The sequence below is a fragment of the Bison bison genome, unplaced genomic scaffold (assembly GCF_000754665.1).
Source record: "Bison bison bison isolate TAMUID 2011002044 unplaced genomic scaffold, Bison_UMD1.0 scf7180017864034, whole genome shotgun sequence".
NCBI lineage: Eukaryota > Metazoa > Chordata > Mammalia > Artiodactyla > Bovidae > Bison > Bison bison.
The window spans coordinates 348,228-370,785 of record NW_011494606.1 but is presented as its reverse complement, the minus strand read 5'-3'; the positions used below and the strand labels follow the sequence as shown (position 1 = coordinate 370,785).

Here is a 22,558-nt window from a genome sequence, read left to right as displayed (position 1 = left end):
ATAGTTCTGGAGGTCAAAAGTCCAAAATGGGTTTTGCTGGGCAGAAATCAAGGTGTTGGTGAGCTATGCATTCTCTGCAAGCTCTGAGAAAGAATTGATCTCCTTGCCTTTTTCAAATTCAAGAGGCCACTTTCATTCCTTGGTTTGTGGCCCCCTCTTGCATCTTCAGAGCCAGCCAAGTAACACCTTTAGATCTCTCTGCCTCTGACCATCTTCTGCCGTCACATCTCCTTCTCTGACTCTCACCCTCCTGCCTCTTTCTTATTAAGGACCCTTCTGGTTACACTGAGCTCAGCCAGATAAATCTCTCCACCTCAAAACCCAGGATAGCTTAATTATATCTGCAAAATCCCTTTTGCCACATTAAACAAACACATCCCAGTTCCAGGGATTAGGACCCAGACACCTTCAAAGGGCCATTGTTCTATCTACCACATGGCTTTTCCCTTGGTCCCCTTCTGCTTCCACTGACACAGCTTTGACCTATAAGAAAAGCATCATGGGTTCACATCTAACAATTGACCTCTTCCCTGTGGGCTCTGCTGAGAGACAGAGCTGGCAGCTCTGCTTGGCTGCTGCTGGACGTGTCACAGCCCCTGGCTGATGCTTCTTCACCAAATGGTGATGGAGCCTACCACCCAAATGGAGACTGTCTTTTCTATCTTTCAAACAGAAAGGTCTGCAGAAATATTCATAATAATTGCTCACACAGACTGAGTCCTCATTATGTGCTAGACACTGCTGAGCCCTTCATATAGACTAACTCATCAATTCTCACAAGTATACTCAGAGGAAGGAACTATTATTAGCCCCATTTTAAGAGTAAGGAAATAGAAGCTTAGAGAGACTTACATCCTGGACCTCAGGCCAGCCTGGGTCACTAGACCTGTGCTTGTTATACTGCCTAGAGGTGACCTGGTCCAACGTCTGTCCTAGCAAGTGAGGGGACAGACATGAGACCCCATCCATCCATCCTTCCCTGGGCTGCTGATTGGATAACCAGGTCATCTGTCCCAGATGGAGGAGGCATCAGCTGGGCTTCCTGGAGACAACAGCCTGGTGTTTGCCTGGCATGTGGGGTACGTGTGTTGTCCAAACTCCAAGTCAGCACACTCAGCCTGAAAGAATTTTTAAGCCATTTCCAGGAGCAATATACAGCCTGAGAAACCAAGTTCAGATGGCAAAATATTGAGATTACTGATACTGATTTATAGGGGCAATTGGATAGACTTTTTGAAATCATATAGAATGATGGTGATTGATAGCAAGCCTAATGGGTCTCAGTTAATGGGTAGCATGTGGTCCTGGGATCAGCTGCCTGGGATAGAGCAGGCCAGAAGGGCTCAGCCATAAAACACTGATGAGGAGAGGCAAGCTGGACCAGGCTTCATCCTCCATATCAACAGAGACAGGAGGTCAGAGCTTGAATTCAACTCAGCCACTTTTTTGCTGTGCATGTTCATGCAAAGAGTAACTTCTCTGAACACATTCACAATCCACAGAATAGAAAGGAAGAAAATGTACATCCAAAGGCTTTATTTCGGAAGGGAAAGGAATGAATTAGATGTCCATCCTAGCACAGTGCCTAGGGCATATAAGACACATAAAAGATCTTAAAAGGTTTTATCTGATAACATTTGGACAGTCTTATTTATACCAATATAACTGGTCTTGATTCTATTCGTTTAATTTGCCTATAATATTTCAAACCATGAAGTATTCTGTCAACTAAATAAGAAAAGTGCTGATGAAAGAGGAGAGAAAGCTCTAAGTTTTAACTGCATTTTATAGTAACCCTAGAATTTGCCTCCTTATTTGATATTAAACTAATGAATGCCTGAACACTATTCAATCAAAATAGAAATATGTAAAGTAAAATGCAAGTGCTCCACAGTTGCCAAAACTTGAAAGCAACCAAGACGTCTTTCAGTAAGTGAATTTGGATAAAAGGACTGTGACACATCCAGACAATGGATATTATCCAGTGCTAAAAAGAAATGAGCTATCAAGCCAGGAAAAGACATGTATGAACCTTAGCTGCACATTACTAAGTGAAAAAAGCCAATCTGAAAAGTCTGCGTACTATATGGTTCCAAGTATGTATGACTGTCTGCAAAAGATGTAACTATGGAGACAGTAAACAGATCAGTGGTGTCCAGGGATTACAAGGGAGGGAGGGATGAATAGGCAGAGCACAGAGGATTTTAGGGCAGAAAAACTATTCTGTGTGATACTGCAAAAGTTGACAGATGTCACACATTTGTCAAAACCCACAAAATGTAAAACACCAAGAGCGAACCCTAATGTAATCTGTGGACTTCGGATATGTCGAGTGTAGTTTCATCAGTTTTAACAAATGTACCACTCTGATGTGGGATGTTGATGGGGGAGGCCGTGCATGTGTGGGGGCAGGAGAAAGAAGGGAACTCTGCGCTTCCTACTCAGTTTTGCTGTAAACCTAAAACTGCTTGCCATGCTGTGCCTAGTCACGGTGTCCAACTCTTTGCAACCCCATGGACTGTAGCCTGCCAGGCTGCTCTGTCCATTCTTCCCAACCCAGGGATCGAACCCATGTCTTCCTAGGTTAGGAAGATCCCCTGGAGGAGGGCATGGCAACTATATATATATATATAGGTATATACCTATATATGCAATTCCCTGGTGGCTCAGATGGTAAAGCGTCTGCCTGGAATGCGGGAGACCCAGGTTCAATCCCTTGGTTGGGAAGATCCCCTAGAGAAGGAAATGGCAACCCACTCCAGTACTCTTGCCTAGAAAATTCCATGGATGGAGGAGCCTGGTGGGCTACAGTCCATGGGGTCATGAAGAGTCAGACACAACTCAACGACTTCACGATATACCCATATGTGTGTGTATATACACACACACATATATATACATTCTATTTATTAAAAAAAAAAAAGTAGTATTCCCAACCTCATACCTCGCCCAGCTTCCCAGAGGCAATCTCTCTTAACAATTTGGAAAGACTCTGTCCAGCCCTCTCTGTGCATGTACAAACGTGTTCAAGCCGATTTGAATCTTTGTCTATAATCTAAGTATACCAGGAACATCACATGCCAGTCTTTTCTATAAGTTAACATAAAACTAGCCTGAATTTGAAACTTCCTTGAAACTGGTAGAAAATTCCATCCTAATCAATCTGGAGGCTCCCCCCTACATGCCAGATATGAGGAAAGTTTCCTGCCTGGCAGGTCTGTGGTGCCCAGGAAACACAAGACCTCAGACGCCTACTTCTCCATCTCTCTCTCTCTCTTAGAACGTGCTCTCCACTTTTTTCTCCTCCTTCCCCTGGGCCAGCTCCTCTGGGACCTGCTATCCTTACTGGGAGCTCAGGTTTTTTGCTATGGGAAAGAAGAGCTGTTGACTTCTAGTAGCTTTTGCCTTCTCTCCTACAAAATTCTCAGGCAAGAAAATCCAAGAATTTAACCGCTTGGACTAGGAGAGGAGGAGGAGGAACAGAGATAAAGAACAAAACACAAGTTAATCTCTCAAAAAGTGTCCTGCCACATCTGCGTATGTGTATGTGTATACAAACTGAATTCTGTCATGCTTTTTTCTTTCACCAAACAGCCTGTCAGTCATGACGTGTATTTGCTTCATTCTTTTCTTAAAAATTACATAGTATTTCATTCATGGCTGTAGTATAATTTCTTTTAACTAGTACCACTGGGTCAGGAAGATTCCCTGGAGGATAGCCTGGCAACTCACTCCAGATTCTCGCCTGGAGAATCCCAAGGACAGAGGCGCCAGGTGGGCTACAAGAGGATCGAAAAGAGTTGGACACAACTGAAGCAACTCAGCACAATGCACACACTGGTGGACATTTAAACTCATTCTACTGTTTTGGTGTTTCAAATTAGTAGCCGTACTTGTACATACAGCTTTATGTAAAAGAATGGGCATTGAACGGCTAGGTCAAGAGATAAGTGCATTTAAAATGTAGAGCGATCTTGCCAAGTTGCCCTCCAAAGCTTTGCATCTATTTGTAGGCTCACCCAGTGTGAGAAAGTATGTTTTACAGCACCTTCAATGAGGGGTTTAGGGATTTAAAGGTTTCCAGAGTTTCTCATCTTTATTGTTCAGTTCAGTTCAGTCGCTCAGTCGTGTCTGACTCTTTGCGACCCCAAGAATCGCAGCACACCAGGCCTCCCTATCCATCACCATCTCCCGGAGTTCACCCAAACTCACGACCATCGAGTCAGTAATGCCATCCAGCCATCTCATCCTCTGTCGTCCCCTTCTCCTCCTGCCCCCAATCCCTCCCTGCATCAGAAACTTTTCCAATGAGTCAATTCTTCGCATGGGGTGGCCAAAGTACCGGAGTTTCAGCTTTAGCATCATTCCTTCCAAAGAACACCCAGGGCTGATCTCCTTTAGAATGGACTGGGTGGATCTCCTTGCAGTCGTTAAGATAAATAGAATTGCTATTGCTGCTTTCTCGTGTAGTTCTTTAATTAGGAATGAAGCTGAGCACTGTTGTATGACTTTTGGTTGTATGTAGTTCTTTTCTCATGAAAAGAAAAGAAGTTGCCTCTCCCAGGTCCTTGCTCACTTTCCCTTCTGTGATGTTCATCTTTTTCTCATTCATTTTTAATAATATTTTAATATTAGGGAAATTAACATCTACTTATTTTAGATACATATGCTTTGAGTTAGAAATGATCTCACGCTACCTGATTTCTAATGCTGAATCATTTCCTTTTGACAACTCACCATACAAACCCATCTTCTGTGGTGTGTGCACTTGCCTCTCCTAGGGGAGCCCTTCAATGGCCAGCTGGTACCAGAAGGGAGGAGCCAGCAGGAGGGAAAAGAGAAAGAGGGGGACCAGGAGAAGGCAGACGAGCACGGTGGGGCACCTGAAATGTTCACGTTGGAATCAGCACAGACCTTCCCGGTCAGGCAGCCAGACAGATTCTCTCTCCACCGGCCGGACAGTGTGGTGCCACCAGCTCCACAGCCCCCTCGGCAGAGCCGGGATCACAACTGGAAGCAGCTGGGGACCACAGAGTGCTCGACAACCTGCGGGAAAGGTAAGTGCGTGTGAGGGCTAGGAAGGTCTCTACAGACTCCCAGGCAGGAGTGGGGAACATAGAGGTGGGCCTCAGGCATGTGGCAAACACTTCTCTCCTTGAGCCTGACTGCAGGATGGCTCGCAGTGGATTCTGTGTTAGGGGGTCCCCAAGACCTGATGATCCACTGGAAGGACCTGGAAAACTCAGAAAAGCTGCTGTGCTCGTGGTTATGATTTATTACAGTGAAAGGCTAAAGATTAGCATCAGTAAAGGGAAAAGCACATGTGACAAAGTCCAGGAGACACCAAGCCAAGTGCCAGCCTCCAGGTGTCCCCTAGGGCCCAGTAGAGTGACACAGGGCTACATTTGATTAAGCCAGCAATGTTATAGATAAGCCTAGTATTGCCAACCAGAGAAGCTCACTCCAGCTTTGATTTCCAAGGGATTTATTGGGGTTCAATCATGCAGACATGCATCTCCCACGTTAGCTATTCAGCCTCTAGCATGCCGGAGGTCAAACTATGACTTAAGGCATGCAAAAACAGGCATTCATATAAATCGCATTGTTGGCCTAGACTAGATTGTCAAAAGGATACAGAGCAACCCAAGATCTCCAGCATAGAATAACTCTCATCAGCAGAGTATTCCAGGGGCTCTGAGGTTAATTATCTCCAGCCTTAGTCAAGGGCCAGTCCTGGACACAGGTCTCTCCTTGGAATACACAGGCTCTGAGCAACCCAAGCCTGCTGAGTTAACCCTTTCCTGCACAGGACATTCATTAATAATCAGAGAATACACTCACCTAGTTCAAGATCTACAAGTTGACACTCAAGGCAAGGTCGTCATGGAACACTCACACAAATGTCACTGGAGAGTCATTCTCACACCTAAGGATTTCAGAAGAAAAAAGTGCTTTTGGAGCTTGCAAGCTTAGTTAGCTAGCTTTTATACTCACCAACATTCACAACTCCCTTCCTCCTCTTCAGTAATTTCTTGATCTTGTATTTATCCCGTTATCTTAACCCCGATCAACTAAGACCACCAGGAACAAGACTGCAGCCCAGCAAAGTCAGTTTATGCAGCAAGGGGGGCTACACACCAGAGGAGGTATACAGCATTTCTCCAATGGAAAGAAAAGATCCAGTAATAGGATTTGGGGGGAAGGGTGGAATTTTGGTGAAATTTAAATTGGGTGTGAGGTGATACCTCATTGTAGCTTTGACTTGCATTTCTCTAATAATTAGTGATGTTGAGCATGTTTTCATGCATCGGTTGGCCATCTCTATGTCTTCTTTGGAGAAATGTCTATTTAGGGCTTCCACTCATTTTTTGGTTGGGTTGTTTGTTTTTTGATATTGAGCCGCATGAACCATTTGTATATTTTGGAGATTAATCCTTTGTCAGTTGCTTTGTTTGCAAATATTTTCTCCCACTTTTAGGGCTGTCTTTTCTTCTTGTTTATGGCTTCTTTTACTGTGCAAAATCTTTTAAGTTTAATTAGATCCCATTTGTTAATTTTTGTTTTTATTTTCATTACTCTAGGAGGTGGGTCAAAAAAGATCCTGCTGTGACTTATGTTGAAGAGTGTTCTGCCTATGTTTTCCTCTAAGACTTTTATAGTGTCTGGCCTTATTTAGGTCTTTAATCCATTTTGAGTTTATTTTTGTGTATGGTGTTAGAGAATGTTCTAATTTCATTCTTTTACACGTAGCTGTAGTTTTCCCAGCACCTGTTCTTGAAGAGGCTCTTTTCCATTGCATATTCTCACCTCCTTTGTCATAGATGAGATGACCGTACGTGTATGGGTTTTTCTCTGGGCTTTCTATCCTGTCCCATTGGTCTATATTTCTGTTTTTATGCCAAGAGTGGACCTAGAAACTGTTACAAAGTGAAGTAAGTCAGAAAGAGAAAGACAAATGTATATTAACACATCTGCAGAATCTAGAAAAATGGTGTAGATGATCTTATTTGCAAAGCAGAAATAGAGACACAGACATAAGAGAACAAATGTATGGACACCAGAGGGGAAGAAGGGGAAGAACTGGGAGACTGAAACTGACATATTTACACTACTAAGCATAAAATAGATAATTAATAAGAACCTACTCTATAGCACAGAGAATTCTACTCAGTGCTCTGTGGTGACCTAAATGTCCATCTCAGTGGGAAGGAAATCCAAAAAAGAGGGGAAATGTGTATATGTAGAGCTGATTCATTTTGCTGCAGAGTAGAAACTAACACGGCATTTAAAGCAACTATTTGTTGTTTGGTCACTCAGCCGTGTCCAACTCTTTGAGACCCCATGAACCACAGCATGCCAGGCTTCCTTGTCCTTCACCATCTCCCAGAGTTTGCTGAAACTCATGTCCATTGAGTCCATGATGCCATCCAACCATCTCATCCTCTGTTGTCCCTTCTCCTCCTGCCCTCAATCTTTCCCAGCATCAGGGTCTTTTCCAATGAGTCAGTTCTTTGCATCAGGTGACCAAAGTATTGGAGCTTCAGCATCAGTCCTTCCAATGAATATTCAGAGTTGATTTCCTCTAGGATTTACTGGTTTGATCTCCTTGCAGTCCAAGGGACCCTTAACACTCCAATACAAATTAATGTAAATAAATAAAACAAGGTTGTAACAGATTTGAAGCCAAGCCTGTCTGTGTGTAAAAGAGTCAATATCATTATCAGTTTGGACTGTGACATGGGCTCACAACCCTGAGTCCTTAAACACTCCAAAGTTAAGACAGATGTGGGATACGATGTCCAGAAACCCCTGATCTAATGTTCTGCACCTGGGTTGGAAATTGATGCTGCTTCTCTGTTCCAGGTGCCTTAGATCTCATTTTAAGAGTATGTATAATCTTTTAGTCATGATTTCCTTCGTGTATATGGTGAGAGCTTCCTGCTTGCAGTGAAGTGCTATTTGTGATCCTAAAACAGCTGTTCTTTGAGGGGAGGTTATCATAGAAACAAAAGCTGTATCTCAGAAAGTTTCTGCAACTGGGAAACCGTGAAGCTCCCAGTGTATTGGTTTGGGGATTTTTTTTTTTTCCCCTTTTCTTAAAGAGACTTGTATCTGAGAACACAAAATTTGGGAACCTCGGCATAATCAACATGTGGAAAAATCTTTCACAACCACCTCTAAAGCTTTTACCTTTTTCATAGGAGCACTGACTTAGTGGCTTTGGAGAATCAAATTTAAGTCTTTAGTTCCTCTTGGGGTCTGGAGCCCTTTCTATCGGAAGTTTGCTAGTTCCATGATGCTTTCAGAACTGGAGTGCTGACTTATGGAGGCTTTATTGTGCTTATACTTAATACCTGCACAGAGAACATTAACTGGAGTCATTGTACCAACTTCTCTTATAAGCCTTATGAGGGAAAGTAAATGCCTGCTAAATGTGTCTTCACAGAGGCAGAAAGCAAGAGATAATTATACATTAAGGCCAAAAAGAGTTTAGTGAGGATCTCTCACAACATCAGTTTAGTGTAGTAAGCAATGCGAAATGTACTTGACACAGAAACTCAAGATCAGCATGCATTAATCCCTAAATATTCTACCATTTAGGTAATGGTGTGATGCCCGTTGGGCTTCCCTGGGAGCTCACATGGTAAAGAATCTGCCTGAAATGCAGGAGACCCTGGTTTGATTCCTGAGTCAAGAAGATCTCCTGGAGAAGGAATAGGCTACCCACTCCAGTATTCATGGGCTTCCCTGATGGGTCAGATGGTAAAGAATCTGCCTGCAATGCAGGAGACGGGGGTTCAATCCATTTCAGGAAGATCCTTCCGTGGGTTGGGAATGTCTCCTGGAGGAGGCATGGCAACCCACTCCAGTATTCTTGCCTGGAGAATCCTCATGGACAGAGGAGCCTGGCGGGCTATAGCACATGGGGTGGCAAAGAGTCGGACATTGTCACATACACATGATGCCCATTAAGGGGTTTCCCTGGTGGCTCAGACAGTAAAGAATCCACCTGAAATGTAGAAGATGGGGGTTCGATCCCTGGGTCAGGAAGATACCCTGGAGAAGGGACTGGCAACACACTCCAGTATTGTTGCCTGGAAAATTCAATGGACAGCAGAGCCTGGAGGGCTAGAGTCCATGGGGTTGCAAAGTCAGACACAACTGAGCGACTAACATACATACATGATGCCAGTTAAAGGAACCAAATATACTCGGAACTAGATGAAATCAAGGCAGTTATAAAAAGGATAAAAATTGTTGTGTGATTTGATGCCACGGATGGCAGGTATAGAAGAGTCTCTTCCATCTCAGCCTTTAAATGTAGCCTGGCCCAGCCTTTCCAGTAAGATGAGATGTAGGCCTGTCTGGAGACGGTAAGGCATTGTCTTATGGGACAAGGACACAGCATGTGCTCTTTGCCACCCTGCTTGCTGCTCACCCAGCTTTGTGTTCACTGGACGGATGCTACTTACTCATCCAGGTGGTCATTCAATGGTGCCTATCTATTCTGTCCCAGGCACGATGGAGGGACCCCTTTGCTCCTTCTAAGATTTGCTCCCAGCCAGCGATGGTCTCAGATGTGCAGCGCAGGAAGGCAGTGCAGATGCACAAAATATTTAGCTCATCTCTTGGTCCTTAGTGTAGTGATAAGTATGCCATAACCAAGAAGTTCTGAGCCTGCCAGGGCTGTTCTTCTCTTTTCTGCAAAACCCAAGTTCACTTGCTTTGTAACCTCATTATTTGTCCCCACAAAAACCCTCTCTAAAACTCTTCTCCAGTCCTTCCTGGCAGCGCTTGCCAGACTGACTACACATGCCTCTCAGGTTAAAATTTCAGCACCATGATAGCATCGACACAGGAAAGAACTCTGTCACCACTGGACAAGAGTGACCCATACTCTGCTCAGTCATTGCCCAGACCTCTGTCTATCTGGTCAAATTCTTGGCTTGGCTCAGCTGATCCCTGAGTTTAAAGACTAGAGTCGTTTACTGTTTTCTTGCTCTTTATTTTGCCTCTCTCTTCACAGTCCCTCACTGACGTCTGCACTGGCCCCTGCCTTCACTGACTTGCCTCATTTTACCTGTGGTATGCTCCCCGCTCCAGTGGAATGTACTTCCATTTTGATTAACATGCTCAACGTCCAGCCCAACCAACTGATCCCAGATTTTTCCTGCTGCCTGAAGTCCAGCCAGCACCTGACCTCCCCACCCCATTCTTGCTGGCTAGCACTTAGTGGACTAATTGTGTGGCATTCTTGGGCAATGAAGAGATGGCCAGGTGCCATTTTGCAGAAATATAAACTGACCCAAAGAAAGAAACCATTTTGGTCATTGGGTCAAGAATTATAGAGCTATTGTTTTCTCACCATCAGAGAAAGTGTGCCCCTGAATTTATTTCCTTGACTAATCTCTGGAACTTGACAATGGACAAATATATGGTACAGGCAGTAAGAAGGTGGAAGGGGGCAGGCAGTGGCCATCTGCACACAGCCCCAAGCAGGATCCATATTTCCAAGAGTATTCCTAGGGTAACCTGTATCCTTTTAGCTAGGGACATTCAATTCTCCCCTCATTAATGCCAAGCAGTTGGGGAACTTATTTTTCCTTTCCAGTCCACAAACTTCTAAGTAGAAAAGTTTAACCCACATGGTCTGGAGGGAAAGGGATGGGCTAAATAATACAATTTTTACTTAATCCCTTAATGGCTGAGTCCCAGTGGGTATCCTGCAAGCTGTGAACTGAATCTTATTCATCTTTATAACTCAGCACAGTGTGCTTAATGTTTGTTGGATTTCATTAAAAAATCTCTTAATGGAAGCAGATTTGTCACCGGACAGAATTTAATTCCACAGAAGCTTTTGCTTCCTATTAATTTTATAGCCAGCACTGCTTTTTACTCAGCTAATAACGATGCTTAATTGGAACATTATTTTAAAATAATGGTCTCAAGTTGTAGCGGCATTGTAAATTTTCACAGCATGAGTAGTTTAAACAAATGATTGTTCTGATTCAAAACCGTCCTACAAACCATCAGGTTTCTTACAAGAGCTAGCCTCTGGCTCAGTGTGTCACCCAAGACCAGCCTAAAGGAGCATCGAAACTCTTTGTGGCTGGTGAAGTATTTAGAGACACTAACATTCAAAGTTATCCCTCTAGTTACAATTAATATTGTAGCAAGTTGAAATTCAGAAACTCTAAATGCCTGGCCAATTAGCAACAGAACTGAGACAAAGCTGTAGGATACATGATAGTGTTCTGCCTAGCAGGATTCAGGTACTGGCCTAGACTGGGGCTAAGGTGGGTGGGGTGGGTAGACAATTATTTGTAAAAAAAAAAAAAGCTTCTTATTCCTCAGACACTGGAGTTGCACATTCAGTCAGTTTTAAACACTCATAAGTAATTCTTCAGTGGTGCCACCAGGGGGTAGCAGAGAGAGGTAGGCAGAAGTGAATCCACATTTTTTTCCCCCAGTTGAGAGCTAGAAAGTTCACTGAACAAATTCTGACTTTTTCTCCAAAATAGATTATGCTTTGTTAAGCACGAAATACTCAGCTGTGCATTTAAAACAATCTGAGGCCATTAGTAATTTTTTAGAAAAGAAATACAAATAAATTTTAGACCTCTGAAAAATATTTACTCAACAAACTTTTATGAGCACTTACAAACTTGGGCTTCCCTTGTGGCTCAGCTGGTAAAGAATGCAGCTGCAATGCAGGAGATCTGAGTTCGATTCCTGGGTTGGGAAGATCCCCGGAGAAGAGAACAGCTACCCACTCCACTATTCTGGCCTAGAGAATTCCATGGACTATATAGTTCATGGGGTCGAAAAGAGTCAGACAGGACTGAGCAACTTTCCTTCACTTCACTTCACTGCCCTGCTGTACTGGGGTTACAGGATTGAGCAAGAAGTAGTTCTGTCCCCGAGAAGCTCGCCGTCTCATAAGAGGCAGACATATACTCAAATAACTAAAATACCATCAGATCAGTACTTTACTAGGGGAATGTGTAAAAATGATTGCAAAGGCAAAGCCAGCTGCTTTTCTAGCCTCTCTTGAATCTTATTTCTCTGCCCCAGCCTGACTGTCTCTTCAACATACCTGACACTCACAGGCCAGTTTGCCATGCACTTTTGTTCTAGGTCAACAACCTGAACAGCCTCCTCCCTCCAAGACACACGTGTGCACAGCTACCCAAAATCAACCCTTTCTCTATGATGCAGCTAGATCCCTCGAGACCTGTTCTCTTTCACGTCTCCAGAAAATCTTCAAGACGTTATTATTTGTGTTCATTTTATAATCACTCCCCTGCCTAGCAATCTGTCTTGTTGTCTTGAACTCTTAGGAAAATTGTTTTTATCTGCCATTGAACATGTACAAACCATGTCCCCCAATAGGTCATAAGACCTTTGATGACAGGAACTATTCCTACTGTTCTCTGTTGCCCCCTACAGAGCCTGGGAAAGCCCTTGTGCAGGAGGTGTTGACAACTCAGGATGGAGGAGTGTGTGTGTGTGAACAGTTCCGTTTCTGAGGCTTCTCTTCACCAGCACCAGGATCTCTGCATGTCTGCATCCAAAGCCCAGTGTTCAAACACTTCTTCTTGTCCTTGCAGGATCACAGTACCCTATTTTCCGCTGTGTGAACAGAAACACTCATGAAGAGGTTCCTGAGAGCTACTGTGACTTGACCATGAAGCCGACCCCCGAGGAGGAGCCCTGCAACATCTTCCCTTGCCCAGCCTTGTAAGAGGACCTCTCTGTTTCGATCGCGTGTTTCTGGCTCATGTTGCTTTTGCATAGGACCCTAGTAGTAAATATAATCTGCTTTTTAAATCAGCCTACATCTGATTTAAAAGGAAACTTGGTCTGTGCATAAAATGCAATCTGCTTAGAAAGCATGCCTGTCTTTCAGGACTAACACAGGAGCTCATGTTGGAATGTGCTTCCACAGGAGCACACTCCCAGGAAGCCTTTGGTGAATTGGAGCAACTAGGTTTTAGCTGATAAGGGAAACAAAGAGGGAAGCAAAGAGTTACAATCCAGTGTGGTCAGTGCTCAGGTGAGCTGTGTACAGAGACACAATTATCAAAGTCACAAGTATGTCTGCCTGGGGAGCGTCCCAGGAGAGGTATTGGGTTAGTTATTGACTGATAAATGGGACACTTTTAGAAGACCAAGGCAGGGAACTTCCCTGGAACTGCAGCAGTTAAGACTTCACCTTCCACTGAAGAAGGTGTGAGTTCAATCCTGGATGGGCAGCTAAGATCCCACATGCCTCATGGCCAGAAAACCAAAACATAAACCAGAGGCAATATTGTAATAAATCTGGGGCTTCCCTGTTGGTCCAGTGGTTGAGAGTCTGACTTACAATGCAGGGGACACAGGTTCGACCCCTGGTTGGGAAGATCCCACATGCCACAGGGCAGCTAAGCCCGTGTACCACAACTTCTAAGCCTGCACCCTAGAGCCCAGGAATCACACCAAGAGAAGCCACGACAGTGAGAAGGCTGTGCGCTGCAACTAGAAACCAACCCCCTGCTCTCAACTACTAGAGAAAGTCAGTGTGCAGCAACAAATAACCAGTACAGCCAAAAATAAAAAATAAATATTTCTTAAAATATTGTAATACTTTCAATAAAGACTTTAAAAATAATCCACATCCAAAAAAAAAACAAAAACAAAAAAACAATTTAGAAGAACAAGGGGGGAAAGCCCTGAAATGGGGCTAAAACATAATTCTCAAACTAATAAGAACATACTTCTTACCCAAAGACACAATGGACATGTGCTAATGTCTTATTTAAGTAAGTGACAAGGCAGGATGACAGAGGAGAATATGTGACACTGAGGTGTAAATAGTTAATGAAGAATAACGAAGGTTGGAATAAGATTACTAAGTTAGTCTCAAAGTGGGTTAATGTACTACAGGGTGATAAAACTCACCTTTGAGTTATTTTGGTGACTAGATTAAAAAAAAAGAATCACTAGTTCCTTCTTGGGTCTTAATCACTGATGAATAGGGTATGGAACAGAGTCCCATCCTTTACGGAGGCCTGTGGGTGGAGGCAGGCTGCCAGGCCCTGCGCTTTAGGCTGGGGGTCACCCGTAACCAACGATTCTGATGCTTCTGTGTGCATTGGCTCGGCCAGCTTCCGTATGAGATGCTCTCTTCCTCTTGACTGAAGTGATGGTCCTTATCGCTCTCTCCTCCCTGCACTAGCTGGGACATCGGGGAGTGGTCCGAGTGCAGCAAAACCTGCGGCCTGGGCATGCAGCACCGCCAGGTTCTGTGTCGCCAGGTGTATGCCAACCGCAGCCTGACGGTGCAGCCCTACCGCTGCCAGCACCTGGAGAAGCCCGAGACCACCAGCACCTGCCAGCTCAAGATCTGCAGCGAGTGGCAGATCCGGACAGACTGGACCTCGGTACGCGGGTGGGGCGGCCTGCTCTGGAGCTCCCCCTGCAAGACCTGCGGCTGCCCTGCCGCCTCCCCCCTCCCAGACCTGATGTGGGAGAACCCTGGACTCTCCAGGAGGACGCTTCCTGCAGTTTTCTGGAAGGACTTTTCTGCAAAGCATAGGAAGTGCTGGTTGCCAGGTAGACTTAAGGGCTGACTTTCCATCAGGGTGACCCATGGGAGCCGTGTGCACACAGGTTTCCTCTCTCCTGTGTCATGGTGGAGTGAAGACCAGTGACTGCTAGAGTCAACTCCTCCTTGCCATCCTGCTGTCCCATTTCACAGATGACAGAACTGAGGCCCAAAAGATCAAAGGAAGCCTGGGATCCTCCCCAGGTAGCATCGCATGGCTGGGTACACAGCAACCCAAGAGTTGTTCCTTACCCTGCCCTCTGCTCAGGTGGTGGGTTAGGAGGACCAGGGTGCCCTGACGGGAGGGGACCCTCGGACTCAGCACTGCCCACCGCGCTGACGTGCACTTGCTGCGTTTTAGTGTTCGGTGCCTTGTGGAGTGGGACAGAGGACCCGGGATGTGAAGTGTGTGAGCAACATCGGGGACGTGGTCGATGATGAGGAATGCAACATGAAGCTCCGGCCCAATGACATTGAGAACTGCGACATGGGGCCCTGTGCCAAAAGCTGGTTCCTGACCGAGTGGAGCGAGCGGGTGAGCGGGAGGGAAGGCGGGCAGGCGGGGCTGATGGGCAGCAGTGTGCACCAGGAGGTGCCCCAAACCACACAGACATGAATCTCGAGTTGGAAATCCCAAGGGTGATTTCTGACTTTTGGGGAGAGGCCTAGAGATGAACTATCATAGGCTCCCTGTGCTCCTATGAAGACTAAGGGCCTCAGAGATCAAGACATGGGTGTGAAAGAACTCACTTAATTCTCCTTAGCACATCACATGAATATTAAATAATGAAGTTCTAAATAAAGTACATAAATGCATCATACCTTTCCTACATCTTGGGAACGTCTGGCATAGAACAGGCACTCAGCAAATGACAGGCCCCTTCCCTGCTTCTTAGAAACTCAGAATCGTTCACAACATTCCTCTTCCCAGTAGCCAGGCCACCTTGGGGGTCTCTGGTGTCAGGTGTCAAAGATGAGCTAAAAGGTGTATGTAGTTCATCGTTATCCCACCAGTTACCTGTGTACAAGGGAAAACATTATGAGTTCATCTATCAGAGACAAAAATAAGATTTATGTTAGAAGAGAGAAAGTGAAATAAAAGCCGTTCAGTCGTGTCTGACTCTTTGTGACCCCATGGACTACACAGTCCATGGAATTCTCCAGGCCAGAATACTGTAATGGGTAGCTGTTCCCTTCTCCAGGGGATCTTCCCAACCCAGGGATCGAATTGAGGTCTCCTGCATTGCCAGTGGATTCTTTACCAGCTGAGCCACAGGGAAGCCCTAGAAGAGAGAGGGGTGGCAGTAATGGTTGCACAACTTAATGCACAGAGGCAACTTAATGCCTCTGACTTGTACTCTTAAAAATTATTAAAATGGTAAAGTTTATGTTATGTGTATTTTACCACAATAAAAAAAAATTTAGGAAAAAATACTAAGCGCAATTAAAAGATATGCCTAAAGGTAGGAGAGGGAGGGGGAGGAGATGATGGTTTTGCCTGCCTATTCTTATGGAAGCTGTTGATTGACAGGCAATAGGAGTATTCTGACCAAGGCAGCTGAACTGCTCATCAGATGAGCAGTGTCTGGGTTTCTGAATTCTTCAGAAGACCAAGTTTAACCAGGATGGAGGTATGAGTGGCTGCCTCTTAGTCCCTCCCTATCAGTTAGGCAAGTCTGTACCATTTCCCTTAGAAGAATCCCTCAGGGTGCTTCCACCCTGTAATGTGCCTACAAACCCCTGGAAACCTGGTTACAGTGCAGAACCAGAGTCCTCCTGCCAGGAATGTGTCCAGCCATCCAGGTAATAATGGAAAAGATATAAGGGACTGGGTCGTGGGCCCCCAGACACACAGACATGTGTGTGCATGCTTAGTCACTCACTCATGTCTGACGACTCTTTGCGACTCCATGGACTGTAGCCCACCAGGCTCCTCTGTCCGTGGCATTCTCTAGGCAAGAATACTGGAGTGGGTTGCCATTCCCTTCTCCAGGGGATCTTCCTGACCCAGGGATCAGACTCAGGTCTCCTGCATTGCAGGTGGATTCTGTACCATCTGAGCCACCAGGGAAGCCCCAGCCACACAGATAATAGGGATGTGACACACACTGATGTGCCTGGTTCCCAGACCAAGCTCTCCCTTTATTTCGGTCTGCCTCCCAGTTCTCCTCTAGCTGTGGCCTTTGAGAGATGGAAACACCTGCCTTAGTATCAGGCAGCAGTATCCTGTGAGAGACTTCTACCCTCCTGTCCCAGACCAGGCCAGACTCAGCTACTAGCAGGCAAGCATGTGCCCAAATTCTCGTGCTCTCCTTCTGCTGCTGACTATACAGTAAGTCCCCTACATAGGAACCTTCAAGTTTCGAGCTTTCAAAGATGCAAACGTGCGTGCACATGTTCAGTCGCGTAAGTTAGTTCACGTGTCTGTCATACGTTGTCAAGTGGTCCTGCTTTTGTGTACTCTACTGTACAGTGCCATATGCAGTATGGTATCTTTATTTCAAGCCCAGGATGTCCAGAAGCAAGCATAAAAGCAGCGGTGATGTAGCTGGCACTGTATTGTGCTTTTCAAGAGCCTGTACTGTGAGATTAAAATATTTTCTTTTGTATGTGTTTGGTTTTTTTGTATTATTTGTGTGAAAGTATTATAAACCTATTACAGTACAGTGCTATATAGCTGATTGTGTTAGTTGGGTACCTAGGCTAAGTTTGTTGGACTTATGAACAAATTGGGTGACTCAGTGGTAAAAGAATCTGCCTGCAATGAGGGAGACTTGGAAAACATGGGTTCGATCCCTGGGTCAGGAAGATCCCCTGGAGGAGGAAATAGCAACCCACTCCAATATTCTTACCTGGAAAATCTCATGGACAGAGGAGCCTGGCAGGCTACAGTCCATAGCGTCAAAAAGAGTCGGACAGAACTTAGCTACTAACACATACACTTGGAAAGGAACTCCTTTATATGTAGGGGACTAACTGCATTTTTGAACTTGAAAGCCGAAACAGGTAGAACAGGTAGTCTGACAAGTGTAACTGTATTAGTCACAGCCGTGGGACAGGATATTTGGAGTGAAGACTGTCCCGGGAAACCTGGACTGGGTGCCATACTGATGTCCCATAATGGAGGAGACTGAATGACAAGGGTCAGCGGTTTCCAAGGGAAAGAGTTGGGAGGGAAACGGGGGGTTCTGACCTCCTTCACCTCCTCTGAGAGTGACTTCAGAACCTGTGGGGAGGCCTCCTCTCTAACGTGCCTGTCCTGTCTCACAGTGCTCGGCGGAGTGCGGGGCTGGAGTGCGGACGCGCTCCGTGGTGTGCATGACCAACCACGTCAGCAGCCTGCCCCTGGAGGGCTGCGGGAGCAACCGGCCAGCGGAGGCCACCCCGTGTGACAACGGGCCCTGCACGGGCAAGGTGGAGTGGTTTGCAGGGAGCTGGAGTCAGGTGAGTGGCCAGAACCGATGTGTCTCTGTCCCTGGTGAGAAGCAGCATAGCAGAGGGGTCAGGAAACAGGGCTTGGTGTCTCCCAGGGATGCTAAATTAGAATCTCAGCTGTGCTACCCATGACCCTAGAGAAGTTCCTTATGCCTTTGGAGCCTCATTCGGTCAACAGTGCTTATTGAGCACCTACTATGTGCTCTTCTAAACCCTTGGGCTACATCATTGAGCAAAACAAATATCCCTGCCCTCTGGAAGCCTATGGTCCAGCATGGTTTCCTTATCTATACAATGCTGATTGTGCCAGCACCTATGAGGTTATTTTTAGAAGAAGCGAAGAGATGTTTACCAAGTATGGGATGCAGTGCCTAATGTACAATTACACAATAAATTGTAGCTTCTACTGCTCTTATTGTATTGCTGTTGTTAATAAAGTCAGTTTGGCCTGTACTTGAAAGTCAAAAGCAGAAATGGATATGATCCAGCAATCCCACCTCTGGATGTATACCCAAAGAAAAGAAAATTATTATCTGGGAGAGATACCTGCATCCCCTACCATGTCGGTAACAGCATTATTCACAGTAACCAAAGCATGGAAATTACCTGAGTCTGTCAACAGATGAATGGGTAAAGAATATGTGGTATTTGTTTATAATGGAATATTATTCGGCCTTTAAAATAAGAAGGAAATCCTGCTGCTTGCAACAACCTGGATGGACTTGGAGGGCGTTATGCTAAGTGAAGTAAACCACACACACCGCTGATACTGCAGTGGTGCCACAAGTAGTGGAATCTGAAAAAAAGTTAAATTCAGAGGAAGAGAATAGAGGGATTTCCCTGGTTGTCCAGTGGTTAAGAATCTGCCTTCCAGTGCAAGATATGCAGATTCAGTCCCTGACGAGGACCTAGAATCCCGCATGCCCTGGAGCAGTTAAACCCATGTGCCATAACTAGACAGCCCTCGTGCCCCAACAGAGACACAGCGCAGCCAAAAACAATAAATACAGAATTTTTGAAAAGAGACAAACAGTAGAATGATGGGAGCTGGGGGTGAGGGGACTAGGAAGAGATCGGTAAAAGAGTTCAGATTTTCAGTTATAAGACGAACAAGTTCTGGCGCGGGGAGCGGTCTAGTGTGAAACATGGTGTCTGTACTGCAGTAGATAATACTGCACTGTGTCATCGAAATTTACTAAGAGAGTAGAACTTAAGTGTTCTCACATATGCATGTAAAAAAGGTAAATATGTGAGGTGATGGATGTGTTAACTTGATTGTAAGGACAATTTCACAATGTATATGAATACTATATCATCATGGGCATACTTTTAATATATTACAATTTTATTTGCCAGTTACGTCTCAGTAAAGCTGGGGGAAAGAAGCAGAAACAGAAGGTTATGTTTGTTCATTATGAAGAACCAAGAACACCAAATACCTCAATAAAGTAACTTAACTGATCAATTAATTTTTCCTTAGAGTTCCAAAATTGCACATGAGCCCCCTACAATCATTCCCTCTTTGCCCTGTTATGATGACCATCAGTATTTTGAGTTCTCAGACCATCTAGGATTTGGCTCCCAGGGCTGGCTTGTTCTCCAAAGAATTTTGGCTGATGATCATGATTTATACATTCTCTGGACCTCCGGCTCCATATAGAATTTTATTTCTTTTAAGTAGCTTTAAAAACAGACCCTGAAAAAAATGAACTGCCTTGTCCTTGTAAATTGATACAACCCCTTTGGAAAGCAATCTGGCAATAAAAGTCAAGAACCATAAAAATATTCATTTGCTTTAACCCAGTCACCCCACTCCTGAGTATTCATTTTAAGGAAATAATTAACAGGAGGAAAAAAAGGGGTTTTCAACAGAGATGTTCGTGACAACAGGGCAATTAGGGATATTATGGCATATCATAACTCATTAAGGTATTATGTAACAACAACAATGATAATTAAAAGATGTGGAAAGTACAAATAATGGCAAGTGAAAACCAGACTATGTTAAAGTATGTGAACCCTATCTCAACCGCTTCAAAGTATAGCTTTTTATATAAACAACATGAGCAAATGTTTTCTCCTCAAATTCCCTGTAATGTTTTTATAATACAAACTGTAGAATATTAACAAATTCAGAAAAGAAAGAATTCAAGTACTACCAATGCTACCCAAGTCGGTATCAGAGTTAGGCATACTTGATAACTGATCCCAGCTCTCTGTCTCCTTAGTTCTCTGACTTGGGGTGGGTAATTTAACCTTTCTGAGCCTGGTTCCTCATCCAGATAGGAGAATAATAATACCACCTTTTTAGAGTTGCTATTGGGTTTTCATGAGACACTCTAGATAAAAGGGTTGTTGCTTGGGACATGGGGAGTACTTGATAAATATTCGTTTCCTCTTCTCCATGTTTGTTATTTTTTCTGCCAATGTTTCTATCTCATTGTTGGTAGCAAAATATCTAGGATCTAAACCCCAAAGATAATTCAGAAGTGAACGGTGTATGGGACACTAATTACACCAAGTATCTGTGGAAACTCTTGGAGAATAGTGGAGGACAGGGAAGCTTGGCAGGCTGCAGTCCATGGGGTCACAAAGAGTTGGACATGACTTAGTGACTGAACAAGAGCAATCTATGGGAACTGAGACAATGGGAAGAATCCTGTGTGAAACTGTAGTATCAGACCATGACAGCCTTCACACAGAGCAGATAACCAGTGCAATTCAACTCACGTGTCCACCAGTGTCTGAGGAAGAAGAGAGGGGAGCAGGATTCAGTTCTTTTTCATTTATGGGCCTCCTATTAACTCTAGACCTACTCAGAGAACAGGCTTCCCCAGTGGCTCAGGTGATAAAGACCCCCTTGCCAAGGTAGGAGATGCAAGAGATGCAGGTTAAATCCCTGGGTCAGGAAGATCCTCTGGAGAAGAAAATGGCAACCCGCTCCAGTATTCTTGCCTGGAGAATCCCATGGACAGAGGAGCCTGGTGGGCTATGGTCCAAGGAGTCACAAAAAAGCTGGACATGACTGAGCGTGGGTGCAAGCACTCAGAGAATGAGAATCACATGAATCCTGGTGAAGGCAGCATTTATTTCTGCTAAGATTATAAACATGGAATGTATCACCCTGTCATCCAAAGAGTCAGGACCTGATTGATTGTAGACCAGGTTTTGTTTCTGAATTTATAAGACTGTCAGAGCCTGCTGACACCTCCCTGCCCTGGGACTTGGATATTATCCCCAAAGAAAATGAAATAGAGCACACTTAGTTATTGAAAGTAAGTCTTAAACATTAATTGACTTCAATATATAAAAGGAAATATTCCTTCCAGACCCATGGTTTGAAAGAGAGTTGGCCTCAAATGCCCCACTGACCTGGTCACAGTGGTTGGTCCAGATTGGACATGTGACTCAAGCTGAGTCACACTGCGTCCTTCCCTGGGAGTTTTACTGCGGACTTTGGGGAAAAGACTCCCTTGGAATGTGTGAGCACAGGCGCTAGCAGTGGTCCTACTGAGGCTTGTAGAGGACCTGTCCCAAGAGAATGAGACTTCTCAGGTTTAGGGGCCCTTTTCCTACTCTGGAAATGGAGTAGCCCAACTCTTATTCATAAGATATTCCACCAGTCTATTACTCATGCCAGATGATTTCTTTCTTCCTTCCCTGTCAATTCTGGGTTTACTTCATCCTGTGTGTGCATGCCTGCTCAGCTGTGTCTAGCTGTTTGCGACCCCATGGACTGTAGAACACCAGGCTCCTCTGTCTATGGGATGCTCCAGGCAATAATACTGGAATGGGTTGCCATTCCCTTCTCTAGGGGATCTTCCTGACCCAGGGATAGCACCCATGTCTCCTGAATTGGCAGGCGGGTTCTTTGCCATTGAGCCACCTGGGAAGCCCTGCTTCACGCTTAGATTGTCTTAGTTCTTGTGGGGCGGGAGAGTCCTCCACAGTCTTTAGCCATTAGGAGCAGGCCTCTTGTCTGCCCCTGTGTCTGGGTCACATTTATTCTCTAACATCTGAACAGATAGCTCCAAAACTAAGAAGCCTTGTAGTTTTGTGTATACCTGTGAAGATGGCAGAAAACAGGCTCAAAGTGGAAACTGCTGATGGAGATGTTTATCATGGGCTGTGTGACTAATCTGTAGTCTGTTAGCTTGGGTTTGAGGGGCTTTTTTTGCTGTGTGGTGACAAGGGTTCCCCCCCACACCGTTCTTTTTATTTCACCATGTGCCTGCATACAGAAGCAAGGCTAATATTAAGAGTTGCAGCTGTAGACATTTTTACAGGCTTTTCATAAAGGCAATAGCTTCTTTAAAGTCTTTAAAAGTATATAGATCACAGCTTATAAAATTTTTTCAATCAAAAGGTAATAAGAGTACACCAAACATGAACAGAAAACATTTTGCAAAGTAATAGATACTAACTAAAATAAGTAATGGGCAGTTACATGCATCATATTTCCATAACCTAATGCAATGAAGCAAGACATGTAATTATCTGCCTAGACTCTTTGCAATCACAACCTCAGTGAGCTTT

At 44.7% G+C, this 22,558-nt stretch overlaps 1 protein-coding gene across 1 annotated transcript in view; it reads left to right on the top strand.

Annotated features, from left to right (window-relative positions):
- THSD4 (thrombospondin, type I, domain containing 4) overlaps positions 1 to 22,558 on the top strand; it is a 673,841-nt gene that overhangs the window by 641,615 nt on the left and 9,668 nt on the right. Inside the window, exons 12-16 of the mRNA XM_010834474.1 lie at positions 4,782 to 5,057; positions 12,612 to 12,741; positions 14,219 to 14,423; positions 14,949 to 15,122; positions 17,858 to 18,031. Of these exons, the coding sequence (XP_010832776.1) occupies positions 4,782 to 5,057; positions 12,612 to 12,741; positions 14,219 to 14,423; positions 14,949 to 15,122; positions 17,858 to 18,031 (959 nt within the window). The remainder of the gene's footprint in view (positions 1 to 4,781; positions 5,058 to 12,611; positions 12,742 to 14,218; positions 14,424 to 14,948; positions 15,123 to 17,857; positions 18,032 to 22,558) is intronic.